Source organism: Hemitrygon akajei, chromosome 11 (genome assembly GCF_048418815.1).
Source record: "Hemitrygon akajei chromosome 11, sHemAka1.3, whole genome shotgun sequence".
In the NCBI taxonomy this organism is placed as follows: Eukaryota; Metazoa; Chordata; class Chondrichthyes; order Myliobatiformes; family Dasyatidae; genus Hemitrygon; species Hemitrygon akajei.
The window spans coordinates 102,819,477-102,834,168 of record NC_133134.1 but is presented as its reverse complement, the minus strand read 5'-3'; the positions used below and the strand labels follow the sequence as shown (position 1 = coordinate 102,834,168).

The following is a 14,692-nucleotide window of genomic DNA, read 5'->3' as shown; positions in this document are numbered from 1 at the left end:
TTCACTTCAGATATTACAGAGAGGTTCTTGAAAATAGAAACCTATGTATAGGTGTGGACTTTTTAGAGGAAGAAGTGGTGTAGGTGTGAGTTCCTGTAAACTGTTACCAAAATAAATGTTCATCGTGCAGCTAAAGCTCAGTCAAATTATCGACCCCACCTTTGAGTTGTAGTGTTACTTTGTATCTGTTAACTAAAAGAAACCAGTTTTGGTGTTGTTAGGTTTTCATACATTGTCAGAATAGGGCCATCAGTTACACAGTGGATCTACATCAAAGTTGTTATCTGCAGCAAATGAGTCAGGACAATTTGCCACCTTGGTCCTTCCATGCTGGGAAACCTGCCTTTTATAGTCTGTGTAAGCAATTTGATGTGCTATTTGTGTAGCCTTTCAGGTGAATATAAAAGATCTCTGAGCATTATTTTCTGGGAAAGTAAGGAAGCTCATCTTGGTATCCTGTGGCCAATATGTATGGCTCCCTCAGTCTACCTCACTAAAATATTATCTAATCATTTTGACATTTGTAGGGCTTGTTGCTTGTGCTATGTGCACATTCTTCATTATATCAGTGACTACCACTGATGTGGTGAAAGAAATTACCCAAGTTCTAAGTTTATATTCAAGCCCATTCCTAGTATAACCTTAGCAACACACACACAAAATGCTGGAGGAACGCAGCAGGCCAGGCAGCATCTGTGGAAAAGAGTAAACAGTCGACATTTTGGGCTGAGACCCTTCATCAGGACTGGAGAAAAAGATGAGAAGTCATTAAGGAAGTTGGAGGAGGGGAGGAAGAAATGCACGGCAGTAGGTGATAGGTGAAACTGCAAGGGGGAGGGGTGAAGTAAAGAGCTGGGAAGTCAATTGGTTTAAGAGATAAACGTCTGGAGAAGGGGCAATCTGATAGGAGAGGACAGGAGGCAATAGAAGAAAGGGGAATAGGAGGAACATCAGAGGGCGGTGATGGGTAGGAAAGGAGATGAGGTGAGAGAAGGAAATTGGAATGGTATGGGAAAGAGGGGGTGGGGTCATTACTGGAAATTCAAGAAATCTATGTTCATGTCACCAGGTTGGAGGCTACCCAGATGGAATATAAGGTGTTGCTCCTCCAACCTCATCGCAGCAGTTGAGGAGGTCGTGGACTGATATGTCGGTATGGGAAATGGAATTAAAATGGGAGACTGTTAGGAGATCCTGCTTCTTCTGGTGGACGGAGTGTAGGTGCTTGCTCCCAATCTATGTTGGGGCCCACTGATATACCGGGGGCCACAGTGGGAGCATTGGTTACAGTAGATAACCCCAAAAGAATCACAGGTGAAGTGTCACCACACTTGGAAAGACTGTTTGGCATCCTGGATGGTAGTGAGGGAGGAGGTGTAAGGGCAGGTGTAGCATTTGTTCCGCTTGCAAAGATAGTGCCAGCGGGGTGATCACAGAGGAGGGACAAATGGACAAGGAAGTCACGTAGGGAGTGATCCTTGTGGAAAGCAGGAAGTGGGGGGGGGTGGGAAATATGTGGTTGTGCTTGGAGATGGGATCTCATTGGAGATGGCGGAAGTTACAGAGAATTATGTGCTAGAGGCTGGTGGGTGGTAGGTGAGGACAAGAGGAACCCTATCCCTGATTAGGGCAGTGGGAGGATGGGGTGAGGGCAGACAAGCGCGATAATGAAAGAGATGTGGCTGAGGGCAGCATTGATGGTGGAAAAAGGGAAGCCCCTTTCTTTGAAGGAGTACATCTCCTTAGTTCTAGAATGAAAAGCCTCATCCTGAGAGCTGATGTAATGGAGACGAGGAATTGAGAGAAAGGATTAGGATTTGTACAAGTAACAGGGTGGGAAGTGGTATAGTCAGTATAGATAGTTGTGAGAGTCAGTGGGTTTATAAAAGACATCAGTAGATAAGCTGTCAATAGAGACAGAGAGATTGAGAAAAGGGAGGGACGTATTTGAAATGGACCAGATAAATTTGAGGACAGGTTGGAACTTGAAGGCAAAGTTGATGAAGTCGAAAAGCTCTGCATGGGTGCAGGAAGCAGCACCAATGCAGTCATTGATGTAGCGTAAAATAACCTACTAAACCTCTTCTGTATTAAACTAGTCCAGTTCAAACCCATCCCTCGTATAAACTTGCATGTATTAAGCCAGTCCAATTCAAGCCCATCACTAGTATAACATTACCTGTATTACACCAGTCTAGGCTCAAGCCCATTCCTAGAATAACCTTACAGCCATTAATCCAGTCCATTTCAATCCCATCCTAAGTATAACACTACCTGCATTAAACCAGTTCATTTCAAGCCCATCCCTAGTATAAAATTATCTGATATAACCAGTCCAGTTCAAGCCCCTCCCTGGTGTAACATTACCTGTATTAAACTGGTCCATTTCAAGCCCATCCCTAGTCTAACTTTATCTGAATTCAACGTTCCTCCAGTTAATAATTTTCTGTGCTCCCTATCCTTCACTTTGGTACCGTGGTTCTGTTCCTAACAACGTTCTTCAAAGTAGAGCCAAATTAACGAGGTTCAGTAGGCTTTTCTGCACCACCAGAGCTGAAGATGATCACATTATTTTCACTGTAGTTGACCTATTCTTCCTCTCAAGGCTAATGATAGCTGCCAGATCAGTCTGGTGAGGTAATCTACCCCAATTGGATTAAAGCTTAAATTACCTTTGGAATTCATTACCCTTGAGTATGAATGTCCAGTGGCAGAGAATATTCAAGATCAAGAGAGACAAGTGCACCAAGGGAATCAAAGGATCTGAGTCTCATGTAGGAAATAGGAGTGAGACAGAAAGTGCCATAATTAATGGTGGAACAGGTTGAAGTGACCATAGGACTTGATCCTCCTATTATTACTATTCAGTGTAATCCAATTACAGTTGGGTAGTGCATTTACCTTTGGGCTAGTGGTACTGACAGATGATAATTATAGTTTTGAATGACTTCCCAATTGCTAATCTAAGAAAAAAAAAATGAGTAAGCAGAGAACATTTGAAGGTTTTCCTTCATATTATGTCATAGATTGTGAATTGATCTCCATCAAGAGAGGATCCATGAAATCAATGGTCATCATTTTAATTGCAGCTCATCAACACTTCCACCATAAATGAAAATCATCAAAATGAGTTGTTTCGTATGCAGTTTTTGGGATTTTGTTATGTCCAGACTTCTGCTACATTTTCTTTACTTCTCCTAATAGTTCATTGCCTATTTTGTGACATCCTGAGGATATGAAAGCTGCTAAATACAGTTGCTAATTTTTTCCTTTCTCAGTAGTTGAGCGGCTAATCTGGTGCAAGTGTTTACTAGTTAGCATCATCCACATGAAGCTTGATATTAGCACAAGGTGAAGCAAGCAGTGGCGATTATTCAGGATGGTGTTTGGGGATAAAAACTGGTGAGATGCATGCATAAGCTTTGCAGATCTGATGCATCCTGTCCAATATTATTTAGCTACTGTGCCAGCTTAATTCAGATTCAGATTTATTGATTATGAACTGATTTGTTATTTCAAATGTGCCAGCATTGATTTCTTGCATGTACTGCCAATCAAATGCACCCTTGCATGTCTAAGACATGCACTGACCAATCAATCATGTCTGAGACATACACTGACCAATCAAGAATCATATGCACCCTTTGTGATGTCTGATTACTTCTTGCTGGTGTTCAACTGATATTAGTTGAACTTGAAATTTATTTTGATTCTTTCCTTATTTAAATGGCTATTTTATGAACTTAAAATACTTGTGTCCGAGTTTAATTATTTTCCTTCGAGTGCAGTTGGTCTAAGAAAGTGAAAATGTGTACACTGAACAGCTGAAATACAAAAAAAACGGAACACTGGTGGAGAAAGAAAATATTAACATTGAAGATCATATCAGGACTGGAAACATAAGGACAAAGGGTTTAATCAAAACATTTATGTCTGGGCCAAGCTGACAAACCATCTAATCCATCTTTTTCTTTCTTCTGAAGTCTCCACATTTTCTGTTCTTAATCCAGATTTTTAACATCTGTACAATTTTGCCTTTCAGAATTGACTACTTTTCCTTTTGGAATTGACTACCTTTTGGTTTTTACATCTGAACCATTGCTCTGATTTTTCTAGAAAGTAGCTGTAGTCATAAATGATCATGCTGTTTCCATTTGCATTTCCTCTTGATGCATCTTTTGCATTACATAGAGTCATGGAACCCTACAGTACAGAAACAGGCACTTCCACCCATCCAGACCATGTCAAACTATTAATCTGTCTCGTACTATCGACCTGCTCCTGGACCATAGCCCTCACATCCATGTATCTATCCAAATTTCCATTAAATGCTGAAATTTAACCCACATCCCCATCCAGCACTTCTGCCGGTAGCTTGTTCCACACTCAGAATGAAAAGGTTCTCCCTCATGTTCCACCTGAAAACATTTACCTTCCACCCATAGCCCATGACCTATCATTATAGTCTCATCCAACCTCAGTGGAAAAAGCCTGCTTGCACTTACCCTATCTACACCCCTCATAATTTTGTATGCCTCTTCCAAATCTCCTTACACCATCACTTCTGATGTTAAGTTTCTCTCATTATCAATCACACTTATTTTATTATATTCTCCCCTCTCTTTTTTTGTCTGCTGAGGTAGTTCTTCAAAACTTTTGAGATTAACTTTCTTGTGGTGTGATGTTAGGTCAGCACATATTAAAAATCACCAGGTCTCCCCTCTCCATTACTACTTTTTGATGTGCTGAAAGATTGTTTTTGTTTTGATCCTTTAACTGCTGTTGCCACCACTTTTGTTTTTAAAGAAAAAAGGGTTTTTATATTCAGTAACAATGCCTTCATTTTATCTGGAAGTAACAGATGTAACACTAAAGAAGCAGCATTTAAATGGTTCAAAGGTCCAATTTAATGTCAGAGAAATGTATAAATATACATCCTAAAATGCTTTTTCTTCACAAACATCCATGAAAATAGAGGAGTACCCCAAAGAATGAACGACAGTTAAATATAAGAACCCCAAAGTTACCCCCCCAGCTCCCCTCCCTCCCACACCTAAGCAGCAGCAAGGAACGATCCCCCCCCCCCACTAGCAAAAAAAAAAGTATCAGCACCCACCACTGAGCACTCAAGCATGAGCAAAGCAATAGCAAAGACACGGACTTGCAGTTACCCCAAAGACTTCGCATTTCACCCAGCATTTGATATACCACAGGTTCTCTCTCCATAATAAAGGAGAAGGAGGTGTCTCAGTTTTTTTCCCAGTGAGTGGGAAGACATAACAAACAACTCACTGGTTTAAGATATTAAAAGTCTGTTATGTTGCTTTTTCCAAGCTCTGTTCCCAAAGATCTCAAAGATCCCAGTTCTTTGTGCACACAGCAGAAGATATTCTGACTCCCCCAACAACACACAGATCTCCTGCCGTGACACCAACCCTTGATCCGCCTGTCTCCAGAGCCCCGAGATCTTAGGCTTCCAAATCTGAGCTGGTCTCTCAGGCCGAACCCTTGGCGTGCCAAACAACGGCCAGTCCTGAAACCCCGAGAATGGGTCCCATTCCCACAAAGAACCGAAGTCAGTGTGTAACTTCAGGTCAGGGTCTTCAAAAGAACCCTGAAAGGGAAAAATAAAGATATTAAAGATGGAAATAGAGCTGTTTCTGAAGATGCAAGCAAAGGAGTTGCTGTTTAGCATCATCTTGACTTTGCTCCACCTCTCCGTAATGTACAAGAAGAAAAAAGTTGTTTTAATTTACTTGTTTAAAAATTGTTGTTGGTCTTGTAAAACTTTGAACTAAGGAAGACCTTACCACATATGACATTGATGGCATTTGTGAGCTGGCAAGGATTACAAATATCCAAAACCTGCATCCATTTGAGTTCAATAATGTTATTTCCCCTCTGACCAGATGACCTGCCACGCGTGTATCGCTCATTATCTGACACCGAAAGTTTTCAGGGTCATGTGACAGATGAAGAGGCGGAGGATGGAAAACTGTGGAGGGTCTTCCATATTGGGGAGCAGGAATATCGAGTGGACATGGCTGCTGTAGATCCATACAAGGCAGTCATTTCTCATGGAGGTGAGGTCTTGGTATGAATGTGGGGTGATTTTATATGTTTGATAAGCATATTGGACTTCTGCTGAAGGCTACCTGAAGGAGCTATGTGCAAAAATAAGGGGAAAACCCACTGAGCATCAGTGTTTAATTTCACTTTTTCACAGGCAACTGATGTGAGATTGGGCAGCAAGGTCGTGGATCAGTCATGACCTTGAATGGGGGAACCAGATTCTGAGGATGTACGTTCTGCTCCTCTTTCAGATATTTTCTTTATACTGTTCATTGTGTCATTGTATTTCACTGGTTATTAACTTTCTTTGTGAGACTCTGGATATTTTGGGTATTAATTGATTGAACCTTATCTCCCCCATCTCTGCACCTTTGGGTGTTGTAACTTTCCATCTCCTACACTCGGTACCCTGATTAAAGAAGGCCAGTGTGCCAAGCACCACCTTTGCCACCCTATTTGCCTTTCAGTAGACTGTATACTTGCATCCCTAAGCAACCCTATTCCATGAAACTCCCAATAGCTCTACAATTCACTGTATAATTCCTACCCTAATTTATCTCCAATTCTTGATTTTCCCCACATCAGAATCAGATTTATTATCACTGGCCTATGTTGTGAAACTTGTTTTGTGGCAGTAGTTTTGTGCAAGATATAAAAACTACTATAAATTCAAAAAAGTAAATAATACAAAGTGACAAATAACGAGATGGTGTTCATGGACCATCCAGAAGTCTAATAATGGAGGGCAGAAGGCTATTGTTAAAATATTCAGGCTCCTGTACCACCTCTCTGATGATACTGATGTGAAAAGAGAAATTCCTGGATGCTGAGGGTAATGATGGATGCCACTTTATTGAGGCACTGCCTCTTAAAAATGTTCTTGAGGATGGCGAGGATTCTGCCTGTGATGGTACTGTCTGAACTGCAATCCTCTGCAATGGGAGGCTTCAGACCAGGTGTGATGCAGCCAGTCAGAATGTTCTAATCTACACCATATGTGGCGCTCCATTGGTCAAGGTCAACCATGGATATCGTGTTCCAGCTGTCTATGTGATATACACACCAGGGCAGTATGATATGGAGAGTAAGCTGTTGCCCATGTGGGAGGCTCCCCCTCTCCGTGCAGCTGAAGAATCAAAATAAACAGCAGAGACAGAAACAGTATGGTACCAGTGTCATCGCAGTAGTTGCCAGTCAGTGTTGAACTCAACGTAAGACTGCCTTACGGTTGCCAGGTTCGTATTTTCTTTGGGGTTTACTCCCAAAGCCTTCCCTGTGAGTGAGTATAGCTGCAAAACTGTAGAGGTTTGAGATCAGAGTTTTCTGTCTCCTAGATGAGCTGCCAACCTTGGCCGATTAGTTCCATCTGCCCAAAGCAACTGGTTTTATGGCACCAATAATCAGATTTTGCCCCTTCTCTTGTCAGTAGAAACAGTTCCGCCAGGCTTAGTAGCTAAGGCACACATGAAGGCCAGGAGCTGGACTTGATTGTTAGAAGTTATTTGAGAGCCACACCACTGGGAGCATCTAATAGGTAGTGGAGATAGTCCCCTGGCTATGACAATATTAAGGTACCTCACCATACATCTGTAGAAATTTGCTGGAGTCTATAGCAGCACTGAAATCTCCTCAAACTCCTAATAGTGTAAAGCTGCTGGTGTATCTGCTTCATGAAGATCAGACCAGATTTTATGAGTAATTAAAGCAGAAGTGGGTGCAGTTACTGTTACAAGAGAGAAGTTGCTCAAAAAGCTGAAAGACTTAAAGGTATATTAGTCACTCAGACCAGAGGAACTGCATCCTAGGATTCTGAAAGAGGTAGCGTTAGAGATTGGGATGGCATTAAAAATGATCTTTCAAAAATCATTGGAGTCTGGCATGGTGCCAGAGGACTGGAGAATTGCAAATGTTACTCCACTTTTTAAGAAACAAGAAAGGCAGCAGAAAGGAAATTTAGTTAGCCAGTTAACCTGACCTCAGTGGTTGGGAAGATGTTAGAGTTGATTGTTAAGGACGAAATGATGAAGTACTTAGTGACACAGGGCAAGATAGTACAAAATCAGCATGGTTTCCTTCAGGAAAATTCCTGCCTGACGAACTTGCTGTAATTATTTAAGGAAATTACAAGTAGGATAGATAAAGGGGGATGTAGTGGATGTTGTATATTTGGACTTTCAAGAAGCCTTTGACAAGGTGCCACACATGAAGCTGCTTACCAAGTTAAGAGCCCATGGTATTACAGGAAAGTTACTAACATGGTTAGAGCATTGGCTGATTGGGAGGAGGCAGTGAGTGAGAATAAAAGGTTCCTTTTCTGGTTGGCTACCAGTGGTGTTTCGCAGGAGTCGGTGTTGAGACTACTATTTATGCTGTATATAAATGATTTAGATTATGGTTTAGATGGCTTTGTTGCCAAGTTTGCAGATGATACAAAGACTGGAAGGGCAGGTAGTGTTGAGGAAACAGGTGGGATGCAGAAGGACTTAGACAGATTAGGAGAATGGGCAAGAAAGTGGCAAATGAATTACAATGTTGGAAAATGTATGGTCATGCACTTTGGAAGTAGAACTAAATGTACAGACTATTTTCTAAATGGGTAGAAAATCCAGGAATCTGAGATGCAGAGGGACTTGAGAGGCCTTGTGCAGAACACTCTAAAGGTTAACTTGCAGGTTGAGTCAGTGGTGAGGAAGGCAAATGCCATGTTAGCATTCATTTCAAGAGGTCTAGAATACAACAGCAAGGATGTGAGGCTGAGGCACTGGAGAGACCTCACCTTCAGTGCTGTGAACAGTTTTGGGTCCCTCATCTTAGAAAAGATGTGCTGACATTGGAGAGGATCCAGAGGAAGTTCACAAGGATGATTCCAGGAATTAAAGAGTTATCATACGAGGAATATTTGATGGCTCTGGGTCTGTACTCGCTGGAATTCAGAAGGATGAGGTGGGGATCTCATTGAAACCTTTTGAATGTTGAAAGGCTTAGACAGAGCAGATGTGGAAAGGATGTTTCCCATGATGGGAGAGTCTAGGACAAGAGGGCACAGTCTCAGGATAGAGGGGTGCCCTTTCAAAACAGATGCAGAGAAATTTCATAAGCCTAATGGTAGTGAATTTGTGGAGTTTGTTGCCACGTGCAGCTGTGGAGGACAGGTCATTGGGTGTATTTAAGGCAGAGATTAATAGGTTCTTGATTGGGCATGGCATCAAAGGTTAAGGGGACAAGGAAGAGATTTGAAAAAAAAGGATCAGACATGATTGAATGGTGGAACAGACTCGATGGGCCAGATGACCTAATTCTGCTCCTCTGTCTTATGGTCTAAAACCAGGTACTGTACTGTAATTGCAAAAGGTTCACAAACTTTTTCTTGCAACTGTATTATATACTCCAGAGAGATGGTCTTCAGAGCCACCTATGCATTCTCCAGAACCACCTACTATCTACTCCAGCTAATGCCCAGCCAGAGACCTATAGTTTCATCAAAAGTGGAGAGAAGGAAAAATGAGGAATTTATGCAGAGTTTTTTTTTCTTTCTTCCAGGTTGCTTTGGTGAGAACCTAACAGCAATTATTGTGTTTTCTTCCTGCTATTTGCCTGAAAGTAGTCATCCTGACTATGAGAATGTAATGGAAAATCTATTTAGGTAAGGACCAGAGTTTTTAAAATCTAATTTCTTCAATGATGATTCCTTGCTTGTGGAGTGATGCAAAATCTCAAGGCTTTATGCAGTGGAAATTGCATAGTTGGTAATATGGACATGGGAGTAGGAGGGGCTTTCAACTCCTACATTAAGTCAGACCTTGGCTGACCTTTGAGTTAGATTCATATGTCCACTTCTTTCCTGTATCCATTAAACCTTTGATTAACAAAACTCTGTAATTTCAAATTTAAAAGGTCAGCATCAATTACCATTTGTGGAAGAATTCAAATTTCCTCTAGACATTTGGATTTACAACATTTATCTGTGAAATCATGCTAATAACACTATATAATTATAATTCAACCATATTTTTCTTGTCAACTTCCACTTCTGCTCCTCACCCTCCACTAACAGCACTCCACCCTGATAATATGTAATGATAGAAATTGGAATATGGTAATCGAAGACCATTCAGGGCCAAGAGCCTATTTGCCCTTTCAATGAGACCTTAACTGATCTTCACAAGCACATTGATCCAACCAAAATGCTATCAACTCCTAGTGTTGAAATTTCTGAATGACCATCAGCCTGACCAGCTTCTCACAGGTTTTCACCACTGCTTTCTGTTATTTGTCCTGAAAATGAGAACAGCAGGTACTGGCAATCAAAATATAAATAAAAATACAAAATATTCTGCAAATCAGGTAGCTCTGAGAGAAATAGCTAAAATTTTAGGCTGAAGGTATTTCATCAGGAGGGGCTTTAAAGTAAAATACTGTATTTCGTTTAGCATATAAAACTTGGTTTCCTTTACTTGTTTCTCACAGTCTACTCAATATCAAAAATACTTCAATCCATTAAAACACAAGTTTCTATGTTCTGACAGCAGTACTTATTTTAAGCAATTATTTTACCCTCATGTTTTACAGGTAAGAAATGCTTACCTTATGCAACAATCACATTTATTTAATGATACAGTACAGCGTGGAGCACTGTTGGCCCTTCCTGCCCTCTGAGCCACTCTACCCCAGCAACCCCATAACCCTGATTGTCCAGTGGTTAGGGTTAATTTACAATAACCAGTTATCCTACCAGGTACATCATTAAACTATGAGAGGAAACCAGAGCACCCAGGGAACACCCACGTACAGTGACTCCTTATAGAAGAGAGCCGGAATTGAACTCTGAACTCTGGAACTCCAGAACTCCCTGAGTGGAAATAACATCACACTAACTGCTATGGGATCTTACACTACTGTGGCTACATAAAGATCTGGATCACGCCGAATCAGTGACTCCTTTGCAGAATTAGTGAATGTCTAACATGGAACCAATGCACTATGGTCTTTAGTACAAAGGTACCAACTCTGAAAGTATAGGTTAGATTAAGGCTTCTGCTCCAACCTTGAAAAAAATCCTACACTGTATTTCAAAGGTTTTGTCAGGAATCATCCCAGCACAACGTTCATGGTCTACCAGGCAACAGTGATTCCTATTCTGCTCCTACCTATAGCAGGTACATCAAAGCATTGGAAAAATACTCAGCACCCAGTCCTTGGTTAACTCAGCTGGCTACATTGGGTAGGCCATATCATTTGTATGCCTGGCATTAGACTTCCAGAATATTCTGTTCAAAACTTAGTGATGGAAGAGATTACAGATCTATAGAAGAGAAGTTTCAAGGATGTGTTCAAAGTGGAGCATTTGGAATGTCAAGTCAATGCACTGAATGGACACAAAAGTTCTACAGTTGTGGAAGGAGTGTGCCACCTCACACATTCCTCATCTGTGGTTAGCCACCTTGGAGCCCACAAACCCAGAGTGGAAGTTTGTCACCCTTGATGCATGATAGTGCAAGGGAAGGAGGAGGATACAAGAAAAATAAGATAAATAGTTCTCCCTAGAAGGCATTATTCTACTTCAGAAACTCATCATCCTGTGTTTTCTTTTTAAAGCTCTGTGTTCCCTGTCTATACTCATGGGCAGTTTACACACTCCATATTGTTCCTTGAGGGCTGGTAGAGCAAACATTACAGTGTGTAAGTGGTTTACCAGCTTGGGCTTCCCAATAGGTCATTGGAAGGAGAAGGAGGAGAATGCCATTACTCTTAAGTTGGATCTTCTATGGCAGGGCTTGTAAATGTTTTCTATTACCAACAGGAGTTCCACAAGGTTTTGCTGCACTTCCTTAAATTCCCCATATTATTCAGGCCTTTCAGTCCTGACGAAGGGTCTCGGCCCGAAACATCGACAGTGATTTTCCTTATAGATGCTGCCTGGCCTGCTGTGTTCCACCAGCATTTTGTATGTGTTGTTTAAATTTCCAGCATCTGCAGATTTCTTCATGTTTGCTCTTTCAGTGAGATGTTTCCTGTCTTGTTCTGGACTGTATTGTGAGAAAAGCTGCTCTCTACATTCAAGTCTTTTCATCACAAACAATTCCCTTGAATCTCCCTTCCATTTTCAAATCCCTTCATGTGTCTCAGAAGAAACTATAGTGGCAAGTCGAGGGACCTTATTTTCCTTGGATTTTGATTGATCTATAAACACAACAATAGACAATAGGTGCAGAAGTAGACCATTCGGCCCTTCGAGCCTGCACCACCATTTTGAGATCATGGCTGATCAATTCCTAACAATACCCGGTTCCTGCCTTGTCCCCATATCCCTTGATTCCCCTATCCATAAAATACCTATCTAGCTCCTTCTTGAAAGCATCCAGAGAATTGGCCTCCACTACCTTCCGAGGCAGTGCATTCCAGACCCCCACAACTCTCAGGGAGAAGAAGTTTTTCCTTAACTCTGTCCTAAATGACCTACCCCTTATTCTCAAACCATGCCCTCTGGTACTGGACTCTCCCAGCATCTGGAACATATTTCCTGCCTCTATCTTGTCCAATCCCTTAATAATCTTATATGTTGCAATCAGATCCCCTCTCAGTCTCCTTAATTCCAGCATGTACAAGCCCAGTCTCTCTAACCTCTCTGCGTAAGACAGTCCGGACATCCCAGGAATTAAACTTGTGAATCTACGCTGCACTTCCTCTACAGCCAGGATGTCCTTCCTTAACCCTGGAGACCAAAACTGTACACAATACTCCAGGTGTGGTCTCACCAGGGCCCTGTACAAATGCAAGAGGATTTCCTTGCTCTTGTACTCAATTCCCTTTGTAATAAAGGCCAACATTCCATTAGCCTTCTTCACTGCCTGCTGCATTTGCTCATTCACCTTCAGTGACTGATGAACAAGGACTCCTAGATCTCTTCGTATTTTTTCCTTACCTAACTCTACACCGTTCAGATAATAGTCTGCCTTCCTGTTCTTACTCCCAAAGTGGATAACCTCACACTTATTCACATTAAACGTCATCTGCCAAGTATCTGCCCACTCACCCAGCCTATCCAAGTCACCCTGAATTCTCCTAACATCCTCATCACATGTCACACTGCCACCCAGCTTAGTATCATCAGCAAACTTGCTGATGTTATTCTCAATGCCTTCATCTAAATCGTTGACGTAAATGGTAAACAGCTGTGGTCCCAATACCGAGCCCTGTGGCACCCCACTAGTCACCAGCTGCCATTCCGAGAAACACCCATTCACCGCTACCCTTTGCTTTCTATCTGCCAACCAGTTTTCTATCCATGTCAATGTCTTCCCCCCAATGCCATGAGCTTTGATTTTACCCACCAATCTCCAATCACACGACATTTTAAATGCTAAGGATGTGGAAACAATTTCTAGCACTTGCCATCCATTATTTGCTCATTAAAAGATTCACTGAGGAGGTGACATGAGTGCTGTTATCTCTGCAGGTATGTTATTGGAACTCTGGAATTGTTGGTGGCTGAGGATTATATTATTGTGTATCTAAATGGTGCCACAACACGTAACAGGGTGCCATCAATCGGCTGGCTGAAGCAGTGTTACCAGACTATTGACAGGAGGTAAGTTTTACTGAGCAAAATCAACTTCAGGAAACCAATACAAGTAGTTTAAAAGGCTGTTCAAGCAGCAGCAGCAGCATCATCATCATCATCATCATATTCTAAGGTGCAGAAGATGGGTAAATGTTAGCCTTGCCAGTGATTGTCTGTATCCTGTCTCTGAATAATAAACTGAAATCTCAGTAATGAACCTGGTCAAGAGCTTTGGAGAAATAGGCTAAAGACATTATTCATTAACTCTGTATATATGATATGATCTTAGAATTATGCCATTCTGATTTTATTGATTAGTTTGGGGAATTGGGGTTAGGTTTTACTAATATAAGATTTCATCTTGGATATGTAAATCAGGAAACCTTTGAGAATTGACTTAAATGATCCATTTAGATGGAGATTTTGTGAGTGGGTGTTAGCTATTTTTATTGACTTATTCCATAATTATATTTTTTTCCAAAAGGCTACGCAAGAACCTGAAATCACTCATTGTGGTCCATCCATCTTGGTTCATTAAGGTGATATTAGCTATTACTCGGCCTTTTATAAGGTGAGGCTGTACTTTTATTATGTGAGATTTTGTGTAATTTGTATTTGCAATAGCAAAACAATCCTGAAGAAGAAATAGTAAATCTGTCCCCTTAGTCCCTTTCATTCATTCAGTGCAATTTTCTTGAGCCAGTGTTCTCATTCTTCCCACATTGTTTATTGAAAGCTTAAGTTTGTTCCTTAATTTTCCCTTGAGAATAAACAAAATTCATCAATACAGTGGATTTCAGTTAATTGGGCCACATTGGGACCAGTATATTTTTGCCCAATTAAGCAGCTGCCCCAATTAGTCAAAGTTTCATGGAAATAGTTAAAAAGGTTTAGAAAAGACAAACTAACAAATTATGCATTTAACTGAAATATAGAACAGATTAGAACACTTCCAATATTGTTACAGTACTATAAAACTGTATTAGTTCCTGATAGTTATCGATGGAGGAATGCATAGTGTATGCTGCTGTGCTCTTTCAATTGACTGTAAATTAACAA

The 14,692-nt window shown here is 41.1% G+C and overlaps 1 protein-coding gene across 5 annotated transcripts in view; it reads left to right on the top strand.

Annotated features, from left to right (window-relative positions):
* Positions 1-14,692, top strand: part of bnipl (BCL2 interacting protein like) — a 78,602-nt gene that overhangs the window by 52,641 nt on the left and 11,269 nt on the right. For all 5 annotated transcript variants that reach the window (XM_073061449.1, XM_073061446.1, XM_073061445.1 and 2 more), the window contains 4 exons: positions 5,910-6,083; positions 9,613-9,715; positions 13,529-13,660; positions 14,118-14,204. In XM_073061449.1, coding sequence (XP_072917550.1) covers positions 5,910-6,083; positions 9,613-9,715; positions 13,529-13,660; positions 14,118-14,204 — 496 coding nt within the window. The remainder of the gene's footprint in view (positions 1-5,909; positions 6,084-9,612; positions 9,716-13,528; positions 13,661-14,117; positions 14,205-14,692) is intronic.